The sequence below is a fragment of the Gasterosteus aculeatus genome, chromosome 14 (assembly GCF_964276395.1).
Source record: "Gasterosteus aculeatus chromosome 14, fGasAcu3.hap1.1, whole genome shotgun sequence".
NCBI classification, from domain to species: Eukaryota; Metazoa; Chordata; class Actinopteri; order Perciformes; family Gasterosteidae; genus Gasterosteus; species Gasterosteus aculeatus.
The window spans coordinates 12938203-12963726 of record NC_135702.1 but is presented as its reverse complement, the minus strand read 5'-3'; the positions used below and the strand labels follow the sequence as shown (position 1 = coordinate 12963726).

The window sequence follows — 25524 nt, the reverse complement described above, 5'->3', positions numbered from 1 at the left end:
CTTCAGCTGCCATCTGAAACATTGGGTTCTCTTTCCTGCAAGCAAGTAGCTCTCAACTTCAAAACCACTTTTACATCTGAGCTATCCAAATTGTGACTGGATACTTTGTTAGTTGGCCTGATTTTGCGCTTGTCAAATTCTAAATAGCACAATTTCACAGTGAGTGAGCCAAGTGATTCCAGCGCTTTCATAAGGCGTTGGGTTTCTTCAGCAGCAAAAGCCTTTTCACAACCGTTTATGGGGATGTGATTCTGTGCACTGATTTGTGACCACAGTTCGACTCAGGGCAGCAAACTTATCTTAACAAAAAAAAAAAAGGCATACTGAGCTTGAAAAGGCCAACACGCTTGTCTGGTCAGCGTTATCGTCTGGTCTGATCGGGACAGCTGAAATAAAAATAACAGGGCAAAGTCTCGTCTACACAGTTTGCATTGACCTTGGCACCGCAGGAAAGGGATTAGTGCTTAAATGCAGATATCTCCATCCCTCAGAAAAACCTGGAGGGAAAGAAAGAAATGTATTTAGGATTTATATGACCTCATGACAACTCAGACAAAATGATGAGGAGGGCCCAGAAAGAATGCCGGTTAAGGACGTCGTGGGAGGCGCATTGAATTGATGGAACTTTCCCCGTGGTGCATTATCAGGGCATTTAAAAGCTTCACCTTTAAATTTATATGTACTAATTATAATCAGATCAAATCCCTAATACATTTTATGCGCACTATAAAGCCTTCGTTGCACTGTGCCCCAAAGTCAAAGGGCAGTAATTGACTTCACAGTTTGTTTGTATGTTCACTTTTAAATGAGCGTCGTGGATGTAACCCTTACTGTTGCACTTTTATGTCTGTGGAAACGCCAGCAGTGCGTTTAGCCACAGTCTGCCTCTGTCATTTATAATATATTCAATCATTTCATGGATGAGAAATTAGGCTGGATTCTCTCTCGTTACAGGTGGACCGGAGCTTGGCCTTTAAGCATTTTCCCCCCTAAGATTCAAAGAAAACAAACCTTGCAGAAGTAGAAGACATATTCTTCATGTGAATTTCAAACATTCTGTATATATTTTGTCATCTTTTCCCACTTTATCCCCGTGCGCGCCTCTTACGTAGGCACATGAAAGCGCCTCTGATGTCAAGAATGCTTTAATGTAGGAAGCGGTGTCTATTCATTACAGTGCAGGTTTTCACGTCAGTGCTCTCGGCCCAAGCTAGTTACCTTTTGACCGTTCAACAAGTTTCTGTCTGATTTGGAATCAACCAAACGTGAATATTATTGCAGCTAATGAACATGCTTTTTATTCACTCAGTCAATTCATTAACAGGAGCACCACAAGATTGGCTTATGTCACCATCTTACCACTGATACAAGTGTTCCTTCATTAGCTGAGGACAAAGGAAAGGGAGAGCGGCGAGGGAACGAGATGACAGTACTGCCACCTTGTGGAGAAACACGAAACGCATCCTCCTGGTCGAGATCTGCTGAGCACAGTACGTTGTGACATTGTGCTGCGTGTTCGCACCCTGCCGTGCTTGTTTTTTGAGGCATATTTGTGACCTGGTTAACCCATCGGGCAGGAGACGATCCCAGCATGCACTGGGCATGAGGGCGGGGCCGATCCTGGTGTGTCTCAGGGCTCAAACATTCTCACCTAGACGTGATCTGGCCCTTCCAGGTGACCTAAAGAGGTGGAACACTGGGAGGACACAGCAGCTGCACACAGATCATCGGCGCTGTAGTGAAGCTCGGTTCACTTCTACATACAAATAAAAACGTCTCTCCGTGAGCTGCTAAACAGAGCAGATTCCCTCTTAAATAGAGCTGTGGGGGGTCAGTGGGGGGCCTTCAGGGGCAGCTAAGCCTTCTCTGCTCGCTTATTAGAAATACACTTCTTGTATCATAAGGATATTTCCCATTGGCTCCTTTTCGCATTGCTCTTCCTCTGTTGCGCTGCTTTCAGTGCAGCAGGTATTAAAGAGAGCTTTTATCCAACCAGATTCTCTGAATAGATATTTATTTAGTTACAGACAAAGTTCACTAAAGTGAACGTCTGCAGTAGCATGTCCGTTTGTCTATTGTGTTGTTTACTTAATTAATTACATTAATTATACAATTATATCGTTCCCTCTGATGTGATAAATATTTTGAGTGTGCTGTGGTTCAATGCCACAGTTTTGATGGATTGTTTTGTCATGTTTTGTTCTAAATAAACTTGACTGGTCCTCATGAGTGTGCTCACGTCATTGAGTTAATCACACAGCATCCTGTGAAGCGCATATTCATGTACCTGCAGTTAGTGTATCTGTAGTTGTTGAGCCTAATGTAGACATATTAACATATGTAACATATTCTTCCCCATTAAATTAGTTTCATTTCATTTTATTGAATTACACAAAAGCTATTTTAAGCTGTAACTGTGGCGTCATAATGAGGTTATTAGGTTTTTCGACTGTAGTAAGACGGCACAGAAGGCCCAGGTGGAACACAGCATTGTACATCATAAACATGGTTTATTGATTCCAGTGAAAATCAGCTCCTGTTTCGTCTCCCTCCTTTTGGTTTCTGTGGTTGCCATGGTCACACAACGAGCCACAGATGCTTCTGTGTCAGTGTCGCTGCGTTTTACAACCACCTCCTATCGTGATCGTTTGATATCAGAACCGGTAAACTAAAATACTGCATGACAGCTGAACGGATTCGCCTATTGCTCTAATAATTGCAGCGCGCCTTGAATCCAGTATGAAAAGTTTGTGTACATTCAGTTTGTTTAAATGAAGAGGGGAAAGGTGGAGAATGAGAGGGCTTTTTTCCAAGCGTGTGCTTCTTCTAAAAGGCTTGGTGACCTCTTCAAGTAAATATAAGGTGCCGTAGAATAATCAGTAACTTGTGACTATAACCTACGTGGGCCAAGAAAAGTGAATCCTAGAAGTCACAAACTAGGAAGTTTATTTTAGTTTTCTCTGTGTGCTCGTTTTCTTCAGTGTCCACATTTCACGACTTCCCCATAAAATGTCCGAAACAAAAGAAACAGAGATTGAATCCCTTTTTTCTCATTTTTTTTTAATTCTCTGAAGTCCTTGCTCTTTTTTTTTTTGACATCACCATTCACGGGACTGGATCATTTTTCCATTCTAAGCAAGCATCCAAGAAACCCTACAGCCATCAAGACATGTACCATCACACAGTTTGCACTTTCACAGGGGGGGGGGGGCTTACAAGAGCGGGAGAGCGGGGGTTTGAGGGGCGACTGAAGGAAAGCTCGTCTCAGCCTGCAGCACATTGCGTATACATACATATCACTCAGTTATCATTAGCATAATATGGCATAGAAAAAGGCCCTACTTAAAGTAGTATAACTGTGTGTGTGTGTGTGTGTGTGTGTGTGTGTTGAGGAGGCACGGGACACACGACGGGGATGCCAGCTTTGACATCTGGTTTCTAATGTCAATTCTTTCAGCCACCGGTTCTGCATCACAGCAACGGCTGTTTGTTGTGTGAACCCGGGGATCCAGGAAGCCGCGTAACCCGGCGCAGGACACGGAGAAAACGCTGCACAGCTGTCACGGAATAATTACAAAAACGTGTGTCAGGGTGCAGAGCTGTTCTTAAAGCACCAGGTCAGGAAAAGGAGTTGCTATGGGCAACCTCCGATCTGACAAGCGTTGCCAAGACAAAACAAAAAAAAGCAGCTTCCCCCCACCGTGCGTGAGAGCGGAGGGATCGGTCGCCTCGGCAACAGCCAGAAACAAGGAAGGAGCCAGAGAGGGAGGGAGGGAGGGAGGGAAGGGAGGGAGGGAAGGAATGACAGAGACAAGCTAAAGGGACGAAGTGACGCGTGCTGTTAGCCTCACAAGAGCTGCGCTTGTGCTGCCAAATTCTATGAGTGAGGACTTCGCCTCCCATCGCCTACATACTCTCCCACCGAAATATTGTAGTGGGAGGGACTATGATGTGTGCACAGTGTCTATAAGGAGTGTTTTGACTTTAAGTCTTGTGTGAATCAGGATGATAAAAAAAGGGAAAAGAGGTAACAGTAGTCAGACAGACGGGGTCTAACTCCCTACTTCCTGACTCACAGAAACCTTGTGTGATGCACAAGTTGCCGTGGAGATTCCAATCATGTCTGATTTTGGGTGGCTTCAGACATGGGCTTAATTTCCCCCCGGCTTCGGACCCCTAAAAAGAAAAACACACACAAATACCATCGCTAACGCTGACAGACCTCAACCTTTTATAGAGCGTCCAGTTAGATCAGAGGGGAGGAAGCTTCGAAAACGAAGGTTGAATGCGCAAACACAGCGTTTATGTAGTTTGTGTGTGTGTGTGTATATATAAATATGTGTTGCTATGGCGACTAGCAGGAGAGTAGTTCAGTAGATGGTCTTCATCCGAGAAGTCTAAAGTGTGCCAAAGCGGTCTAAAGCAGAGCGAAGTCTTGATCGGCGTGTATGGAACGGGTCCCTACGTCCACGCCAGGCCTGCTGCGCTGTGTTGAGTCACTGGGGGGGGGGGGGGCCCAGAGAGAGGTGGTGACTGGTTTCTGAGGCCTCGTTGGCACCGGATAGCAGTCGATTGGCTTAATAAAAACTAGATCATGCAGAAAAAAAAATTATGTACAGCCAGGAAGCAAAGTTACATCCACATTCTGTGACCAAGTGGCGTTTGCTGCCGCCGCCGTCCCGCCCCTCACACACTAGTCAGGAGTACATCAGCTCGTGTCTACTTTCAAGCGTAAATCAATAGTGCGCGGCCCTCGGGCACCTAGTTACAGAATGACACTAAAAAGCAGTTTGACGACAAAGTTAAAAACCCTAAAACATTAGAATATTTCATTTTTCCGTCGTTACGGGGACTCCGCCGACAGGACGGGCCCCACGAAAGCGTGAAATCTGGCACCTTTGAATCGGTTTCACCCTCGTTATGTTGCATCTCTCTCATTTTCTCATTATCTTACATCCCTCTCTAACCTCAATAAGTATAACAAAACAGGAAATAAAAACTATCGGTACAACTTCTGTGGGTTCAGGCACATAAAGAGTAGAAAAGAAAGAGAGGGGTTTTGGTGAACAGTCCCATTTGAAGGAGGGGAAACATTCGTTATGTAAATGCACTGGATGGTGATGGACGGGGATCAGGTGAGAGACGGAGGCTTTGCGAGAGGCTTTCAACCAAAGCCTCTCGCAAAGTTCTCTCACAAGGAGGCGAAGAGGAGTTGAGCTGCAAGCTACGAGCGATTACAACTTTCTTTCCTCTCAATCTTTCCCTTCCTTTCTCCCACTTCTCAAACTCCAATAAGGACCTGCCGAAGCTCCTCCATCTGAAAAGAATAACCTCTCATTGATGGTGTGACGGATGGGGATGTAGTGGAAAGTGAAGTTAAGTTTAATGTGTAAGTATAAGTCAACAGCTTGTCGGCTGAATGAACTGTGAGACTGTTTCCAAACCAAGCTACCGTTTGGTTTTGTACCGACGCCCCATTAGGACTCCTCTCCCAAATGAAAAGGGAAGGGTGGAAATGAAAACGTCCCTCTTCTCTTAGCTGGGTTAATTCAGTTTAGTCTCTCGACGGCCTCCTATTAAAGCAACATTTAAACAAACGTCAACAGGACACGTGGGAGGGAGGAAGTACGGCGTAAAAAAAAATGAATGAAATAATGCATTCAAAAGTGCTGAAATGAGTGTTTTCTTTTTCTTTTTTTTTCTTCTTTTCCTTGTTGTCGTCTTATTTTCTAACGGTGTCCTCTGGGATGGGGGGGTGAGGGGGGTTTGGGGATGAGGAGCGTGGGCCCGCCGGGAGGCGGTGAGAGATCGAGGCTGACGGATGGCGCGGCCAGGTGCTACGGAGGGTCACGGCTCCCTCCCCGCCCCCCTCCCCGCCGCCCAGCGAATTGCCCCCTGGTTTGCCGGGACCCCTCAGCTCCTGTCGGCCGCCCGACCTCCGTCCGATCTCTTTCGTTCTCCTCCCCAGCGGCCCGAGGGGGGCGGACCTCTAACCCAGGCTGGTGATGTTGGCCCTGCCGCCCGGCGGCGCCACGATGCGCTGGGTGTTCCGGCGGGGGATGTTGTCGTCGGTCTGAGCGCCTGTGACAACCACAATAAAACCACGATGAACTCAACTTCATCACCATTAAGCTCTTGGATGTATTCGCTGGACGCTGCAGAGGAACTTGAGAGGCCAAAGCATCACGCGATGTTCCTCCCGCCCGGTTCTACTGCACTCACCGGATAGGCTGAAACCAGACTGGTGCAGGTTACGGACCGGCTGGTTGGGCTGCTTGGCGGGGGAGGTCTTGGCGGAGGAGGAAGGAGTCATGGTCTTGGGGGTGACGGACACCTCGCAGACCGGGCCGTCGTACAGCCCCCTGGGCACGCCCCTCAGCTCAGCCAGCTGCGTTTTTCGGGAAAAGGAGGAAACATACGTTGGTGTCAGCTGGAAGGAACAAGAAACACTCCCACCTCCAAGGTGGCGGGACAGCAGGACGCACCCTGCTGCGAGCCTTTATCCTCTTGTAGACGTAGTCGGGGAAGGGTTTGCGGGCCACGAAGCGTCCCGAGCCCTCGGTGGCGTGGAGGTTCCCTTCCTCCAAGACGATCTTGCCCTGGCTGATGACCACCAGAGGACCGCCGCGCACCTCCGTGCCCTCAAAGATGTTGTACTCCACAGTCTGCGGAGGGGAAATGAAGAGGGGAGGTTCAGTATGAATGTACATGCGGATGCAGGTAAATAAATTCACATTTTAAAAACACGGCAAAAGCGTTTTCGAAATGAGAGTAGACATGTTAATGTTTAACTGAGGCTTGCTCTTAAATAGGGCAGCACAATTATTATCATGTTTTATTCATTGTCTGTTGTCTACAATCATATTACGATTTCATGTAACACAAATATGTCTTCTAGGTTGATAAACATCCTTATAATACTAAACTTATCCAACTACGAACGTGTTTTTTTTTTTCTTCAAATTGACCCGTTTTGAGGCAAAGCTGCTTTAATCCTCCTACTAGACATTAAATCATCACAGAAATAAACCATGATTAATATTCTGCAGCTGCTGGGATTCATGGATTTTTGTCTTTCTCTGGAGACTTGCCAGGGCGGTTTGCGTTTGCACGTGATGCCGCCGCGTAAAATCAGCCAAATGTTTATGAATTTAGGTCCAATCGTGTGAGGAACTAAGCAGAGTTAATTCGCACACACAGTTGAACGTGTCCCCTCCGGCTAAAACGTCTAAAAGCAAACCGAATGTGGTACACAGACCTCGGTTCAGCCCAAGTGTGTGTGTGTGTGTGTGTGTGTGTGTGTGTGTGTGTGTGTGTGTGTGTGGAGCTGCTGATTGAGGACTCACTCCTAAAAGCTAATGGAGCTGAAGTTGAGGTCATGGCAATCTGGTGGACTCTCAAATGAGATCACCAGTAGGCCACTCTTTGACACACACACACCATATGACACACACACACACACACACACACTGACACAAATGCAAGCACACTCTAAATGAGCCGCTTCTCCCACGAACGTTAGTTCCGTCAGATATCTGACTGAACACACACACAAAGTGATCCGCCTGCTTACAATCAGAAACGATGTGTTGCAGCTCTGTGGCGGATTTTAGGGATGACATCACTCCCTTGACGCTGTGTGAGGCCCACGCCTGTTACTAATAAACCGCTCTGACTGCTCCATTACTCTAACGGGATTGTATCATTAATCATTATCACATAGTAGCTTACCTTTTGTACTTTTGTACGAGATGATTTCATGTCGAATCTTTACCCCACTTAGTGCTTTAAAGAAATAATTGCAAAGTATACAAAGAGTATGTGGAAACCTTGTTGTGTGTGGCTGTTTTGGGCCCTTAAATTTCAATGGAGGGAAATCTTATGCCGCAGCATACAATGATATTTTATATATATAATACTGTATATATATTTCAAACAGCTAGATTCCAGAAGGATCCATTTCCTGTTTGAATGTAAACAAACCCCTCAAGCTGAACGCCAGCTCTTTCTTTTTGTGCATTTTGTCAGCCAGCATATTTCTCATCTCTTTAAAAGACAGACATTTCTTTTCCAAAAACCCCTTGAGGATTCCTATTTTTAAAGACCGTTATAGACACAACATTTGTGACCATATTTCCACTGTGTAGACTATTCCGCAGTATTTTTCTTATTTATATTCTGTTCTGTGACTCGGAGCTAAGGTATTATTTTCATTCCAGCTGCTCACTCATAGTTTGGAGATTTGACTGTTTGCATTTAAAACAACCGCAAAATTAGCGGCCTTAAAGGGGATGACAATGTGATGGACATCGATCGCTCAGAAACTCCCCACACGGAGGCTTTAACGTTTGCCTCCCTCTCCCGTCATCCGCTACCAAGTAACAGGTGGAGCTGGTACCGAGTGGTGGGTCTTGGCAGAGATGATCTTGGTGACGTCCGGGTCCCACAGCACCAGGTCGGCGTCTGAGCCCACGGCGATGCGACCCTTGCGCGGGTACAGGTTGAAGATCTTGGCGGCGTTGGTGCTGGTCACCCCCACAAACTGGTTTTCGTCCATCTTACCAGTCACCTGAAGCGGAGCGGAGCCGACAGTAACAAGGGTCACTCTCCGGCTCTAATCGGGTGTTGTCTCATAATCATCCTCTGTGTAGACTACAGTGCCTGCTTACGGATGTGCATTTATTTATTTTTATTGTATGTGTATACATAGTTAAACACTGAGTTCAGCCTGCTAATTTGAAGAGAAACATCCATCTGGTTACTTCAACCATAAAATCAATTCATTTGAAAGAAAATGTGATACTTCCTGAGATCTATGGCTACAACTTCTAACCCGATACATAGAATGTGATGTATTCATTCACATGTCCAACCCTAGCTCAGAAATGTACATACCACACACTTGTCCCAGATGATGGACATCCTCTCCTCGGTACCATTGACGCCTTCGGGGATCAGGCTGAAGTCGTCTTTGCCCACGGCGCGCTGCGCCGTGTTGAAGGGACAGTGTGCGCTTCCCGTCACCTGCAGGTCGCCGCTGTGCAAAAGGTGTCGAAAGGAGGAGGGAAAGGACGGAATTTACATGCAGGTTGGTTGGTTGGTTGGAGGCGGCTGCGGTCCATAAAGACATATCTCACTGCGTGTCCAGCTGGAGTCGTCCCTCTTACCAGGAGAGCAGGGAGTTGAGATAGTCTGGTGTGGTTGGGTCGGGGCTAAGGGGGGGGGAGGTGACGTAGGCCGCTGCCTTGGCCCAGTTCTTGCTCCAATAGTGAGAGCCGTCTGTTCCCAGGCTGGCGGTGATCGGCTCCCCGTAGACCACAGTGCCTGAAAAGCCCGATCCCAGTTAAACCAGAGTCTGCTCTACTGTCTCCGTTTTCTATCCAATCAACTGCATGAACACGAGATTTGAAGCTGAAGTTAATTCAAGGAAGTGGTGGTTTTCTAGTCCAAAACCTAAAAGGAACTGTGGAAACCAAAAGCATTGACGCCGGTGGACATTGAGTTGGACTGTGTTTCGTTCAAACACTCATTCCTGCGTTTTTTGGACATTAAGGAGATGGAGTGTGTGTTATACGATGATAGTCGATGTCAAATCTCTAGTTTAGTATATTTAGAGTAGGTATCAGCGTCTCACCCTTCTTCCTGGCCTGGGCGATGACATCAGCAGCACTCTTGCTCATCACCTTTGTGACATAGAGGGGGCAGTTGGTCTGATTGGCCACGGTCACGGAGCGATTCACAGCCTCCGCCTCCACCTGCAGGAGAGGAGGGGCAACAGAATGCGTTTAGTTTTACCCTCCACAAGCTCATTCTTTTCCCTTTGCAGCCACAGCAGCAGAGCGCCTCAGAGAACTGTGGCAATCTATTCAGTGAGGCCAGACTACGATAAATATACCTGACCAGGTGAACAGTGGACTCTTCATCTTCACTTCTCTAGATCATATCAGCTCACTTTTTCATTTTTCGCTTCCTTCCTGAGGCTTTTAATAGTCATTCTATAAATCAACAGAACAATTTGTATCTAAATTTGAATCATCTGGCAGGAACAGCGTTGTTTTTCCTAAGAACAGTGACGACAATGATTTATGGAGAGGATGAGCTCCTTTTTGTAACACCTGTGGGGTCACTGCTTAAAACTTGTGAAGGGGAATCTGAGAAAAACTGTCAAGCAACCCACTGCGAACCACAGCGGAGGTCAGAAAGGTCAAATCCGCTTCAAACACGAGTCGGAGACGGACTCCCTTCCTGAAGCCACGCCGGCTTTTTCCTTTAAAGACCTAGCGAGTCAGTCAGGGTCCATCCAGTTGGTCTTACCTCCTCAGGCCGGCTCAACACGTGTCCCTCAGGCCCAGTGATCCCCTGCTCCAGGATCCTCTGTTGTTCCTACACACACACACACACACACACTCTTTAATTCAACATCAGCAGATCCGGGCTCTCATCCTGGAGAGGAGCGGCGTACCTCGGCGACTATGTCTCCATTCTCAGCGTGCACCTGGGCGATGGCTCCCAGGTCGCGGATCACACTGAACACCTCGTAGACCTGCGACACAGAATGAGACGCAGGTGTGACCTCAGGTGCACGACGGCAATCAACTCCTCGCGGTCTGTCCACTAACACACACACACACACACCGTGATGGATGAACGGGCCATTTATTATTAGTTCATTTGTTCCCACAGCCCAACATGAGGTCCATTAAGGTGGAGCAATGATATAACCATTTATTTCCACATGGTACACGATGCAAGTCACAAGCACGTGGAGTGTCACTGCTGCTTGGCAGAGGGCAGAGTTCTTCCTGAAGTGGGCTTTATTTGACTGATCTGAGATGTCTGGCTGGATGGGAGAATCACCCACAACCCTCTCAGTACAGGCGGCGTAGACGATGACTGACTGGCTGTTCTCTGCCAAAAAGAACAACCTTAATTGGCGGAATGACTAAAAAATTGTTTTACCGTGATTATACGTCTGGCTGACTGTACCAGTAAATAAGTTGTGACTTAGTTAGTTGGTTTGTTAGTTGTTGTGGTTTTATTGTGTCCTGTCGCGTCTCATGTTTCATGTAACACTGATGGCCAGCCGACTGTAATCAGATTAAAACTTTGGTATTAGAGGATAACTTTAATTCAGTGTAGGAGAGGCTGCATCGCAACAAGGCCGTGTCAATGACGTACTCGCCCCATGTTTCATACTAATATAAAATGTTATTTTGGATTCTCGTTTGACCTTTGAGTCGTCAGTTGAAAAAACGAACAGAGAGACAGTGAGAAGAGAGGAAACCGCACCTGAGCGTCCGATAGCTGGAAAACATCCTTATAAGCCAGGTAGACCAGGAAAGAGTTGACACCTAAAAGAAAGAGCGGATGTCAGCGTGGAAGCCACAGGGGGGGAAACAGAGGACGGATAGAGAAAGACATCATAGAGCGCCACAATCATGAGTGGGGAATAACAGAGTCATCTGATCAGAGAAATGCAACCAAGAGATTGATTAAAGTATAACGTTTCTACAAAAAGAGGCAGTGTAATATTTGGGTAATTGTGCAATAGAGTTGTACAATTAAACCAAAATAAATCCACCGTCACGCTTTTGGTTTCCCACAATTAAATGAACGCGATTAAACTGCAACATTGACGTCTATGGTGTGAAGCGTAGCAAGTCAAGCGCTTCTGCCACCAGGGGGCGATCCAGGTGGTTCGGCATCAAGTTGCATCCTGGGAAAAACACGAATGACTCTTGTGGCTGCAGGATGTTATTACATTTATATACATATTATTAATACGTGTGTATATACACGTCTACACACATAAGGTGAAGAACCTTATTTAATTCCATAACAACATCCATCCACAATTTGTTCATTTGTAGGAAACGTGTCACAGAGCACGGCTCTGTACATTTAGAGGAATAGTTGGTAATCTTCAAAAACCTTTTTAATATGTCTTTTGAGATTCTCATTAGATACTTTAATAAATTAATTAAATGCTCGATACAAAAAAAAAATCAAATCTGTGGCTGCAACAGGCCTGTGACAAGCTCATCAGTAATAAGCACCAACAATAGTCTTTTTTGGGATGATTTTGGAGTCTCACTGTCTTGCTGGATTTGACAACTTTTGTAGCCAGCGCTGCCACACACTTGGATGGATACATCCAGCGTCATCGCACGTTATTTTCTCAAGATTGCCAACCCTGCCTTTAAATGTGCATTACAAATATTTTGCTCGGGTCCTATTAGGGTTTTGACAATAACCGTGCAGCCATATTGGGAGGTTGGGTGAACCACGCAGCCGGTAGCAGGGCTCATAGATTTCTTCCTCTTTTGCTGATGGGAAATTATGTTTTAGAACAGAAATGTGCTTTTATTGAAATTATATTTTTTCTCAAAAAACAGCTATTGGATAACGAGACAGTGTTTTTCTGTATGGAATGCGTTGGGCGCGACCCGTACCGTGATCCTTCACCAGCGCCTCCATGTCCTCCTGGATGCCTTTGTGCCACTCGGTGATGTCGACGTGCAGCGAGTAGTCGCAGCAGGACTTGCTGTCGGCCCACTCGCGCCACTGCTCGAAGGCCGAGATGAGGCTCACGCCGGGCTCAGGAACCACGTGGTCGACTGGGAACACACAAACAGGGGACACGCGGGCTCAGACCCCGTTGTGACGTCATCGTTGTGCCATCCATGGAGGCTGCGTCCAGAACCAACAGTAGGTCACAGCAGGCGGACAAACGCGCTCCAGGTTTGGTCTCATGTGACCGTGTTATCGATCTTTGAGGATTACCAAACCGTTGTGCGCTGCATCTGCTCAAGGTCTCTACCACACAGAGCCAAACTTTTGTTTTTTTAGCTTTCAGACCCGAACGAGAGAAAGTCCACTGATCTGTGGTTCTTCTGTGTGGAATGTTAGAATAATAAGGCAGCACATTGGGGATGCAGAATAACCATTTTCATCCAACTAATCAATGTCTCTCTCACGAATGATTTAACATTTAGTCTGTGAAACAACAAATGAGTTAAATGGCACATGGTGATGTCATTAAATGGCTGCAGACTGCGACCTAAAAACCAACATATGCTATTTATTGTATCATTTTCTATTGATATAATCATAAGAATTAACAATACATGTATACATCACTTTTCTAAAAGAAAGGCATAAATCTCAATCCGATGTAAAACAACGCGGCGCAGGCTCATCTGTTGACTGTGATGTGACACCAGCATTCCAGTCAGAGGACATCGGCTCCCACGTGCCGGACCCTGCAGCAGTCAGCAGTCAGCGCCCCCCACACTCCCCCACGAAGTGACAACAACCCCTGGGAGTGTTTGTTTTACTGCGGGGGGGAGGAGTTCAACTGCTGAGTCAGCAGAGGCTCTAATTGTGTTATCTTTTTAATAACTAAATAAGGTAATACTCCTTTACGTTTTTTGGGGGATATTTAGAGTCTTGAGTTTTGAATAACACAAATATGAAACTAAAACTAGTTGGGGACTGAATACAGCTACTATCTTCTTCGGTTTAGGTTTAAATTTAACAATTTTACAAAATAGGGAAAGATAAAACTCAAAGAATCTGTATTTTACCAGAAGCTGGATACAAAATGCAACAGTACCTTCAGAACTGAACCCAGCAGGCTAAAATAGCTCATGGGCCTAACAACGAAAGTGATGAGGAATATTGAAAAAAAAAGAAGAAAAGGGAATATGCTTATAGATGCCAGGTTTGTACTAAGACTGATAATACCATATTTGGAAAACTCTTGAAAAATGTCAGACAATTATGCAAATGAGAATTTAAAAAAGAGCAAACCAAAAAAATGAAGAAAAGCATCCATGGCGGTACGTTAAAAAAACAACGAGAATCAAGATGTGCTCCGAAGGGAAATGCTGTTTTGAGCATGAACTGAGTGCTCCGAGTCCTCAGAGAAGATGGACACCTCTACATGTTAGTTCCCACTGCCGCGTGTTTGGTTAAAGCCAAAACGGGGAAGCAAGAGGCGCTGCAGTGGAGAGGCTTTGACTCCCTTGCAGAAAGCAGCTGCTAGGTCCCAGATCTTCCCTCATCTGGCTGACTCACTGATCATGGTGGTGCCTCCGCCCAGCGCAGCCTTGGTGCCCTGGTAGAAGTCGTCGGCAGACACCATGCCTCGATCGGGCATCTGGAAACGCGTGTGCACGTCGATGCCGCCCGGCATCAACATGCGGCCGCCGGCGTCGATGGTTTTCACCCCGCCGGGCACGATGAGATTCTCCCCGATTTGTCTGTCGACAAGACAGTAGGACATCAATAAAACGGTGAAATGAACGCCACGAAAACCCTAAACATTGTCCCCATGCACATGAATGGACATGATGTAACACGTCCATCCTGTCGTGTATGTATGTTTTGTCACAAGGGTAATGAGAAGAGAGACACGCCGGACGCGCTTCCCTGTCGGCAGACTCACTTGATGACTCCATCCTCCATGTAGATGTCAGCGCAGAAGGACTGGTCATCGTTCACGATCTTCCCTCCTTTGATGAGGAGACGGTCACTCTGGAAAATCATAGTTAAACGCGTTCAGTCGCTACACATTTGATTACGTGTGAAGGCTACTTTAAATACTTGGGCGGGGTGGTGGGGGGGGCTGAGGCCGAATGTACCGGACACTTCGAACATGAACACAGGAAGGCCGTTGGTTGTGTTGTTCTAAGCGCCTATTAAAATCCCTTTTGGCTCCATCTCATGCATATATATATATATATATATATATATATATATAATATATATATATATATGCCAAACCTGCTGAAATCACACAGTTACACAGCAGGCTTCGCTCGGCCTTATTTTAGGATGCATTCCGATAAGGAACACATGGGTGTGTAGATACTGGCTCTTCTCACCTCCACACGCACACACACACACACACACAGCTATTACTAATCCATTGGGTGGAGGACGCACACAGAACGGAGCTGCGATGTTTGGATCAGCTCCTTGTGTCTGTGTGGCTACGGTTGTAGGATCTGTTCATCCCGGCTCGGCGTGAGCCACAAAATGAGGGGTGTGAAGTATTCACAGATCCAACAATGGAGACAGGGACCCGCCTCCAGACACACCCCTCCGTCCCCTCCGTCCCCTCCGTGTGGCTCACAGCGTCTGACACGCGAGAACCAATCGGGGCGCGGACTGTGTAATCAATCATCCACGCCTGCTGCTGTGCCACTTGTGTCTCTGTGCAGGGGGGGAGTCTGCCACCTCCACAGGCTCCCACCCCTCACCCTTCGCCCCCCTACCACCGCCTCCTCCCTGGAGTCGCCCGGTCCTCTTTCCAAAAAGGGAGTGGCGGCTCTGGTCACAAGGCCTCCAGCATCCCCCGGCTAACAAAGGCTGCTCTGTTCCGAGCCGCTAGCTGCAGCCGGCCAGCAGCTCTGGCCCCCCGAACACAACTGCTGCCGCTCTGCACCCCCCCCCCCCTTCCCCTCCCCGCACCCCCCTCCCCGGTCTGAGACTCGCCCGGTTTCCGAACCAGCTGAGCACTGCGGTTACTCCGCTTTGTCAAATATCACAGAATACATGTTCAAATCTTTAAAGACACTCAATCTAACTGCTTTTCAACCGTTTCAACTGAATACATCTCAGCCTCACCTCAGCATCGGGACAACAATAATCAACAATAATCAACGGATTAATCATTGATGGAATTTGCTTTCCGGTACAAAAGTAATCTTACAACGCTGTCAGACTACTGATGGATGCAGCAGAACAGGAGCTATTGCCTCCAGCACTCTTCTTCCTCGTCATCACCATCACCCACAATGCACCTCAACTCTCAACAGTTCAGTCAGAGGCCCCCAGATTTGTTTTCTTTCTCAAACTTCTGGTCTTCGGCCCTTTGGGGGTTGAGGCAATAAATCAGATTCCCTCTGGCTCCCTCTGCAGCCATAAAAGGTTCCAAACTACTTCCGCTCTTTCACGTGTGCAGAAGCTCTCACCAGGACCTGGAAGCAATGTGACGTGGAATTATAGGTCCTCGTGTTCATAGATAAGTCGTCTCCATCCAAAGCTCACAGAAATATATTTATGAAACAAAGAAACATTTGGACTTTTATTTGTAGGAACCTGTGCCTAAATGTTTGATTTTATGTCAATCATTCAAGCGTATTTCCTCAAACGCATAAACGGCAAACTCCTTTTACCAACAGATATCCCGCTTGCTTTTGTAAAGAAACTTGTACTTCCTCGGGCAGCCGCTCTTGGCTTTTGAACTAAAAGGAGGAAAACACACACAAACACACAGTTGCGCGGCGGCGCTCAGATAGCGCCGATGGAGCTAACCCAAATAGATCGCGTGGTACGGAACGGGTGCTGCGACGGCGACGCCACCACTCGGCTTCCAAAGATGGCGTCACATCACGAGCGTAACCGGCCGCCGTGACCCCGGTGCTTAGCGGCGCTCGGCGAGAGACATCGGCCGCTCGAGTCGACGCTCCACTTCTCACACAGGCCCAAAAGCTGCTTGGCCAAAGTGCCTTTTCAGAAACAATTACTGCTCTTTTTCATCCTTGAAGATGGGCCCGTTTTGGGGGTTTTAGGCAAATGTTTTGGGAAAGTATCACAATAGGTGATTTTTTTTTTTGTTTGGTCCTTCAGCTTCCGCTGGCAAACACTAAAAGAAAGCAGGCAAAAATTAGCAGAACAATGCCGCGCCCTGAACACAGACTGCGCTCCACAACAATCGGAGGATTATGCGGAGGGGCCGGGGGAGAGAAAGTGTCTGATTGTACTGGCTCCACGCCAAACATGACAGTGACCTTTTTCCTCATGGGAACCTCCCGCAGCCTCGCAAACAGGACGTGGATAACGCTCAATGGGCTCCGTGTTGTTGTGCCGCTGGGTTTGCACGGCCCCGCTAATGTAAACGTCGCAGCAGAGACAGAATTTGTCGGCCATGACTTGAGAAGACCACTCAGTGAATTTGTTTTATGCGGGAATTAACAATGCCAGCGGGATTCATTTGGATTAGATTTAAGCTTGTTTTGTTGCTGATTTCATGCTTGACACATTGGCGATCCTGGCGATCGTTCTCTGCATGGTCATCATTATATGAATGACCCCCTTTTGTACTGCTGTCATGTGACATATTTTGTTGGGTTCCTAGAAGCAGGAGGCGGCATATCACCACTGGGTCGATATAGTACATCTCGTTGTGTTTTATGGCGGTTATAAACAAAAAACATCTTAAAACATTGCACCTTTGGAAAGATCAGTCATATTGACGACTCAATAAAAGGTCAACAAAAAGGTTTCACAAAATCAGGGTGCAATCCAATTGGCCGCAATGAAAACGTCCGCCAGAGACGGACGGAACATTTGTGGAGTCGGGTGGAGAACCGCTGGCAGGCCAGACATTCGTCACGTTGATTTATGCGTCCCGGGTTATTCTAAAAGCAGCCTGCTCCCAGAATCAGCTGAGGGCATCGGCACACCGCCACTTCAAAAAAAGGTGTTTTTAATAAGACCCGATCTTTCAAAGTTACCTGCTAAACGAGAAACAAAAGAAACAACCGCCAGAGGGCAGAATGTGTAACCGAACACTTTCCTAAATACAGTTTGACTTCACGTAGAAACTGGACACATATACTTCAAGTGAAAAAGAAAACAACTTCCAGTCCTCGTTGCCCTCTTTGTGCAGTTTGAAGAATAGCTGGAGGTGCCTCGATCCCGCCACAGATCGCACTCCAGTATTCTCTGTTCAGGTGCTGATGAAGGCTTCGTAAATGGGTGAGGCGTGGGGGCAGGGGGGAGGCGGGGAGGGGGCGAACTGGAGAGCAGCCCGCTGTGTGCTGCTGAGCACCGTGAGATAACAGCGTGAACTAACCGAGGCGGCCTCGCTGAAAACACGGCGAGCTGCTACGCTACAGGTAGGCCAGCAGGCCCCCCCGGTGAGCGCTCATCCGCTGAGGATTGGAGTCCCAGAGACGTTAATCCGGAACAGTCTTCTTATAGGCGCTGTCTATTTTTACCTTCCAACGTGGGAGGCCGAGCTGCATTGACTTTACCGGAACGCTGGCCTTTTTTGTCATCTGTATTTGTGCCCTTCTCTTTACGCTGCAAAAGCCAAGTGAGGATACAGTGGATTACTTTGGCTTGACGATGAGTCAAATGACGATCTATCGGTCGATTAGTTTAATTATACAACAAAAGAAGGACATTTTACCGTGATTTTGAAGCTGCTGATTATTTCTCTGATTAATGAATTGCTTATTTTGTCTTGTAACTGAGCACATGTTTCCCTCCAATAATGTAAAGTCTAATAAATGTATTTATTTTACAAATCTGGGAAAAGCCGTCAATTATCGGAGTTGTTAGAATGTATATAGAAGCTGAATGTCAAACAAATTAAGTCATTTGAAGACCTCATCTTGGACTTTAGTAGATTAGATTTAGTAGATTTGTGGGCCACACCCCAAAATCCTTAGTATTAACTTTACTTGGCTCTTGTCCTGCTTCTACCTTGGCTGTGGCTCCTCTGAATGCTCCTAAACCCAGGTGGTGAACTTGTTCATTCATTTTTGATGAGATCCGCCTTTAGAGCGTCCCCACCCGAGAAGCTGACTCGACTCCATCTGTCCAACACAAACCAGGACACTCCACCCTTAACGATTGAGGATGGATGGAGGAGACATTCAAATTCTGCTTTACCATGTTTTTCTATTGGTCATGAAAACACAGGGCTTCTTTGTCCCTGCTGCAGCCTTTCCTATTAACCCCCTTTTTAATTGAATTTAACCTAATTTCCTCTCCGCTCTGTTTGGTTTAACAAGCTTCTCCTTCACTCTGACACTGTTCCCCCGGAGGAGCCCAGTGGTGACGCAGGTAGTTCTGACCGGGACCAGCTGGCAACACGACACCCATTGAGCCACTAAGAGAATCTCCCGCTCAGCGGCCGCAGTCTCATGCAACACGTTCATCACGCCCGGTTCTCGGGAGGAAAGATACGTTTGAAATTCTGCTGCTGACCTTCTTCTTCTTCTTCTTCTTCGGGAATAGGCTTTGGATCCATTTAGGTCCGACTTAATCACCACTGGGACTAGAACCCTTACTAATCCTCTGAGCTCTCCGCCGACTGGCTGCAAGAGAGTCCAGGAGGAAAACCATTCCCCTGAGAGGTTGGCTGCCTTACTTCACGGGGGGAGCGACATAATACGTCAGCCTCTGTCTTAAAACACAATCAAGCCATACATTTCGGCTCAAATGAAACCAGTGGAACATTAATATTCTCCACTATTTTTTGACAAATGTCATTTTGTGTTTTCCGTGTACTCCCAGAGTCAGAGGTCGGAGGCTTCGAATGCCTTAATGTGTTTAAACCAGAGAAATTTAACCTACGACAGATGGCAACTACTCACATTTGACCAGCGGGAAATGGAACGTTTGGATTCTTTGCTCAACCGAAAGAACTCACAGCAGAGGATGAACCCTTTGGAGATACAATAGATGCATTTATTATCTGCACAAAGCATCGACCCCGATCAGCTCAACCTGCACACGCAACTTCCCTTCATCATCCTCAGCCAGCTGAACGAGAGAAACATGGGAGGAAATAGGACCCACCGCCCCCCCTCCCCTCCCTATTCTCTACTTCCCATTCAACCACAGCCCCCCCTCCTCCCCCCTCTGCAATACCGCTACGAACCCAGGGAAATACTGTGGCCCACAGTCACATCCTCCAAAGTGCCGAAGAGGAGGCGGGGTGGGGGCCGGTCCCGCCCGGGTACCGAGTGTGTTACAGCGGATGCGGGGGAAGGCGTGCACGGACACCCGGCTCTCCCACGCGCACAGCGTAACAAAGACCGGCCGCGACCGCAACAATCGAGCGGTGACACGTTTCGCGAGGGTTAAACTACCGGAGACGAGCACTTGTCGCGAGGATGCTGTGGGGGGGGGGGGGGGGGTGAAAATAATAAAAAAAAACATAAAAGAGACACCTTCCTGTAACCACACCACCGCCGTGCCACCCGCGGCCCCGTCGATTAGTCGACCCTAGCGCGGATTTCACCGATTAAACAGAACAACAACCGAGGGGCGTCCGCAGAGCGCTGCACCCCGGGGGGAGCGGGCCCCTTCGGCGCCGCGTGCCCTTCAGCGGCTCCTCGCGCCGGGGGGAGCGGCGGACGAGAGCTCACATTCGGCGGCTTCGACGTCTAAAGAACAAGGGTTGTTTTCCGCCCCACTCACGGTGATGCGGGGGATGTTCTTCTTGCCCTGGTAGCCGGACATCTTCGCTGGTGGTTCGCGGAGGTTACGGATTACCGCTGCTCGAAGGAGGTCGAAGAAGAAGGAGAAGAAGGAGGGAGGAAGGACTCAGCTTATTCCTCGGAAGGCCACAAATGGACAAGGGAAAGTTGTCTCTCAACTCCGGATCGCGTCCTGGCAGCCGCCCGGTCTCCGCCGATGCACCAAACCTTCTTTTTTTTTCCCAGACGGAGAGAGAGGGGAGAGAGGGGAGGGAGAGAGGGGAGGGACCGCTGGCGAGCCTCGTCCCGATGAAAGGACACCACGGCGCATGCGCAGAGCCTCGCCCTGCTCCACTGACAGGAAAGAGCCGCTAATACCATCAATTTGCTCCCCTTTGGATTAGTGAAGGCAGAGAGTGCGCAGGCTGAACCGACGAAGAAGCGGTCGGCAGCCATATTGGCTCTTCTTCGTCTGTTGTGTTTTAAAACCTTTATTTTTATGGAAATAAATCAAATCTCAGTCGGTGCTCAGACAGCTCCACCACCTCTAGGGCCATTTTCTTGAATCACTACTTATTGGTGATTTTGAAGGGCACCATGGTGATATTTACCATACAGTGCATTACCTCGAATAACAATTTGTCCCAAAATAAACTCAGATACACAATCGGTCACTTTCCAAATAATGCTATAAAAGATATCAGACCAGGTGTAGCTGTGAAAGCAAAACTACATGACAATAAGTATGTATGTTTTCTATGTTGTATCCTGGATGTCCTGGATGTTTTCTATGTCAATTTCTCATTTATAATAGAGAGAAAGCGTTGCTTGTGTGCCAGCTCAGGATATATTAAGATGTATTTCCTTTTCCTTTTTGTTAAAAAGTGCAAAGATATAAGTTTGATATATGTTTAGTGAGACGTTAATGTGTAAAGATGGGGATTATTTTTTAGATGTTAATATACAAGTTACAGCGTGTCAATTTCATGAATTTCATTATAATCATTTTATAAACTAGTTGTTCATTTTGTATTATGAATCTGAATCCGCAAAGAAACGAATCACTTGTCCGTAATTGTTGTGGAGTGAAAAGTGTAATATTTGCTTCTGACAAGAATTGGTAGAAATGTAAATACTTCTTAACTGTAAGTACATGAGTAAATGTACTCGGTTACTTTTCACCATTGCAGTCTGCTGGATGCCAAGAAGTCAACTTTAAACATCCCATTGTTTAATTGGGTTAGTTTTTTTTCATTAATATGCAAAAACAAATACAACGAATATCAATGTATATTTGTTCATCCCAGAGGAGCAGAACCAACCACTACATGTGAGAGTACAATAGATTTAACACTCAGCTTGGATGATTAATGCTTCCAATCAATATGTAACATGAGGCTGATCACCACTATATGCAAAGTGGCAAAGCTCCCAAAAGCATCCTGAGTGCTGATATTGGGTATAAAAGAAGCGATTGTACTACTAGCACGAGGTTCACCACCCAACTAGCAGCCAGGTGGTGAGCCCCAACCAGCAGCAAATAAAAGTTGACGACTTTTCGTCCAAGTGCAGTTCAAAGCCACCATCTCTTTTGCACCAGGCCCACACCCTCAACGCTGCTGGAGAAAAACTCAATGCACAATCACGCAGCAAACGCACATCACACCATCTGTGTCCCGTTCATACATGAATATATTGTTTCTCATTCAGATCTCTTAATGCTCAAGACACTTATTGAACACAGCTTTCTACCATCAGCTGCACTGTGCAGCAAAATCAACACTAATGCAGCTCCAACTAACAGGAGCCACTCCCTCTGTTTGCTCTGCATGGTGGACCCTCCATCTACTCCGTCGCAAAGCCTTCTGGGAAATGTAGTCCGGGCAAGTTGTTTCGCATACATTGGGCTGCAAGCTTCAATAAACTCAAACGAGTGGAGGCTGTAAATTGAAAAAATGTTGAATGGAAATGGCGCAGGTCAGAATGCTTGAATGTTGGAGGACAGACCAAATAAAAAACAGAGGATGCGTATGGGGAAAAAAATAAAAACATGTGCAATAAGCATGGAAAAAAAGGGGGAAATTACCCTTTTATCGTCCAGGTTCTGCAGAGCTTCTTTCCCCGTGCTCTCCCTGATCTCCACCTTCCGCGGCTGGGAGATGTCGGTCTGCCGGTCAATGACTCGCCCGTCACTCTTGCCCCTGCACGCCGACAGAGCGTCAAAGTCCAGCGTCTTGCTGTCCGAGGAGCCCTCCACCGGGCAGAACATGCCACAGAATTTCTGCCTGGGCCTGGAAGGGCTGTCGGAGCCCATGCTTTTGAAGAAGGCTGGTACTTCCCCGGTGGTCGACATGCCTTGCCGGTGACGTTGGGGCGGATTGGGACTGCGAGGTTTCTTGTGTAAGTATACGACCGGACCCTCAGATTCTCTCAGTTGCTTATTTTTCTCTTCTTCAGCTCCGCACGTCTAAACAGCCACCGCCTTTTTTCTCTGTTTCTTGCCGGTACTCACGCGCAGGTGGTCGCGATGTGACAAAGATCTGTTCGCCTAATGCTGCGTGAAAACACTCCCACCGCAAGGGAGAGAGGTATGCACTGTGGACCTACGTAATGTCCTTAGGTAGACGTGTGAGACAATCCTCCGCCGTCCCCCCCGCTCTATGATCGGCACACCGTTTGGATTTGCTTACTCATGGGTCCAGATGAGCCCCGCAAGCCTGCAGCCGATATCCTCCTGCGACTTCACGGCTCTCAGCATACAGTCCGAGCGAGAGACCTGCTGTCTAGCTGTGTCACATTAAAGATCCAATGGGCTATGCGGAGCAGAGTGAGGGATTACCTGTAGCACCTGATATGAGTGACCGGAAGTGATGGGTCATGTTCTGGTCCCACGCCAAAGATTCTAATCCATCAAACGCTGAGTCATCTAATAGGTGGAACGTGCCATCCAGTTGGTGTCTCTGTGTGTTTGTGTGTCCCAGAGGGTGTGTTTTATGGCACAAGGTTTGAGGTCATGAGGCGTTCAGCACCGCGGAGAGCTCCCCCCAAAAGTCACACCCAGCCAGCAGTGAGCGGCGCTGTCCCTTCAGCACCAAGCGGGTTCTGGTCGTCTCAGGCGCGCGTGTGGCACCGGACAGGTACAGAGGACGTCATGAACAAAGGAACGTGAGTGTGACGGAAGTCGAGCAGTTTACAATTAAAAAGTATAGTGAACATTAAGCCAAGATACGTAACAGAGACGTGGTGTTTAGGGAATCAGGAATCAGGAACATTTGTTGCCAAAATATGTTAGACATACAAGGAATTTGACATGGCGGTTGGTGCATAACATCGGACAGTAAAACAATGAGACAATGGACAACGAGACAAATAACATAGTTTGTGGTTGAGAAAGCTTCTCACTAAAAGTTGAGAAAGCTTCTCAATCCCATATTAGATATGATGACGTACAAGCTTGGAAATAAAACAAAAAAAACGAATAGGGAGAAAATAGGGTGTAGGTTGCAATATTTGAAAGTGTGGAGCAGTGTCTTGACCTTATCCTGGGTACTAAACAACATATCTCAGCTTCTGCTTTGAACAAACCTAAACCTAAAATGACATTAGTTTCTTGTTGCCAGGCTACAGCAGTAATCCACAGAATATTCTGTCTGCAAACCTCAGGAAACATTTATTGCCAAAATATGTCAAACATACAAGGAATTTGTCTTGGCGGTTGATGTGTGACAGTAGACAGTGTAACAATCGACAACAAGACAGCAGTGCACAAGTAATAAAATAAAGTAAAATGAAATGCTAATGCAATGGGTTAGTAGAATAAGCCTATGGGTATACAACAAGAGATTAAAGTTAGTTAAAAATTTAAAATATTAAAGTTAAAAAATATTAAGCATAAAGTGCACTAGCGAACAAGTAACAAAGTGACGAGTGACGACAAAGTGAAAAATAACAGTTAAAGTGACATGTGCAGTGTGAAGGGGAGTGACCGATGGAATGTTATAGTCAGTCAGTGGGGGACCGGGCTCTGTTGATGAGCACGACTGCAGACGGGAAGAAACTGTTGGTGTGGCGGGATGTCTTAGTCCTGATGGACCTCAGCCTCCTGCCAGATGGAAGGGGCACAAACAGTTTTTGTCCGGGGTGCGAGGGGTCGGCTACGATCTTTTTAGCTCGCTTCAGAGACCTGGAAGCGAACAAGTCCTGCAGGGACGGCAGATTGCAGCCGATCACCCTCTCTGCAGAGCGGATGACACGCTGCAGCCTGCCCTTGTCCTTGGCTGTGGCTGCAGCGTACCAGACGGTGATGGAGGAGCAGAGGATGTCTTTCATACCTTTACTGATCTGTATAAATACCTGTAGGCATCCATTGTTCTAGGAGTTCGTTGGTGGAAACAAGAGACAATCACTATGGGGAGTCAATGAGCCTGTTGATTGCAGAGACCAGCAGCTCCTCTTTTTAGCACCGCCTTTTCTTTTATTAAATACATTTGATTTTAACTTTCAATCCCAGATGTCTTCTGTCCGTCCAGAGTTTCTTTCTTTTTTGAACACAACAATTTCCACATCATATTCTCAGTTTAATTTTCTCCCTACTTCAATTTGTATCAAAAGAAATTGGCTACTCTAAATAAATGTAGTAACCCTTAGTTACTATAGTTTGTTACCTTGATAAACTCCTGCACTCCAAACTTCTGCTCAGTCAGGTGTTTTCAGACACTTTTTCCAGCTTCGGATAATTTTTTAACTTCTAAATATTGAGTTTAACTCAATGCTGTCACAATGCAAATGAATGCTCTGCACTGTGGTTACAGTATACAATGCATTAAATGTATTCAGGAAGCCATGCCTTACATCGATGATGGGTTTCATTAACCTTCCACTATGATAAATACACATCAATATTTCAGTAACCAGGGCTGGAATTATTGTAGTGTTAGGAGTCAGTGAAAGTCTATTAAATGTTCTGTATCCAAGCAGGTAAACAACACAATTTCTAACTTATAGTCACAAACACAGGACAGAAAAATTAGTTTCCATTGCAAATTCGCCAAAAGATTTGTTAAAAGCCTGCGAGAGGCTTATTGTTTCTTTATACAACTGCATCAGGAGGTCCCAGGCTTCATTTATGAGCTTGGCTAATGTTGGGAAGAAGCAATTTTATTGGGGGAAAATCCTCCTTGTTCGATTCAGGGCCCTTGAAGTGAACAAGTCATTCAGGGATCACAGATTGCAGCCAATCACCCTCTCAGCAGAGCGAATGACACATGCTGCCTGCTCTTGTCCTGGGCTCTATGATGGA

General features: G+C 46.8%; 1 protein-coding gene across 2 annotated transcripts; it reads right to left on the bottom strand.

Annotated features, from left to right (window-relative positions):
- Positions 1–3121: 3121 nt before the first annotated feature.
- dpysl2b (dihydropyrimidinase like 2b) lies at positions 3122–23220 on the bottom strand. 2 transcript variants are annotated; one of them, XM_040197558.2, is made up of 14 exons: positions 22312–23220; positions 14450–14538; positions 14080–14264; positions 12453–12617; positions 11290–11351; positions 10463–10543; positions 10315–10383; positions 9635–9755; positions 9168–9324; positions 8896–9037; positions 8399–8569; positions 6486–6665; positions 6223–6388; positions 3122–6081 (listed from the first exon to the last, which is right to left on the bottom strand). In XM_040197558.2, exons 1-14 carry the CDS (start codon positions 22576–22578, stop codon positions 5990–5992), a joined length of 1947 nt encoding a protein of 648 aa, XP_040053492.1. In that variant the 5' UTR covers positions 22579–23220; the 3' UTR covers positions 3122–5989. The 2 variants fall into 2 exon arrangements, with proteins under 2 accessions (XP_040053492.1, XP_040053493.1); XM_040197559.2 differs by lacking the exon at positions 22312–23220 and adding an exon at positions 20227–20649.
- Positions 23221–25524: the final 2304 nt, after the last annotated feature.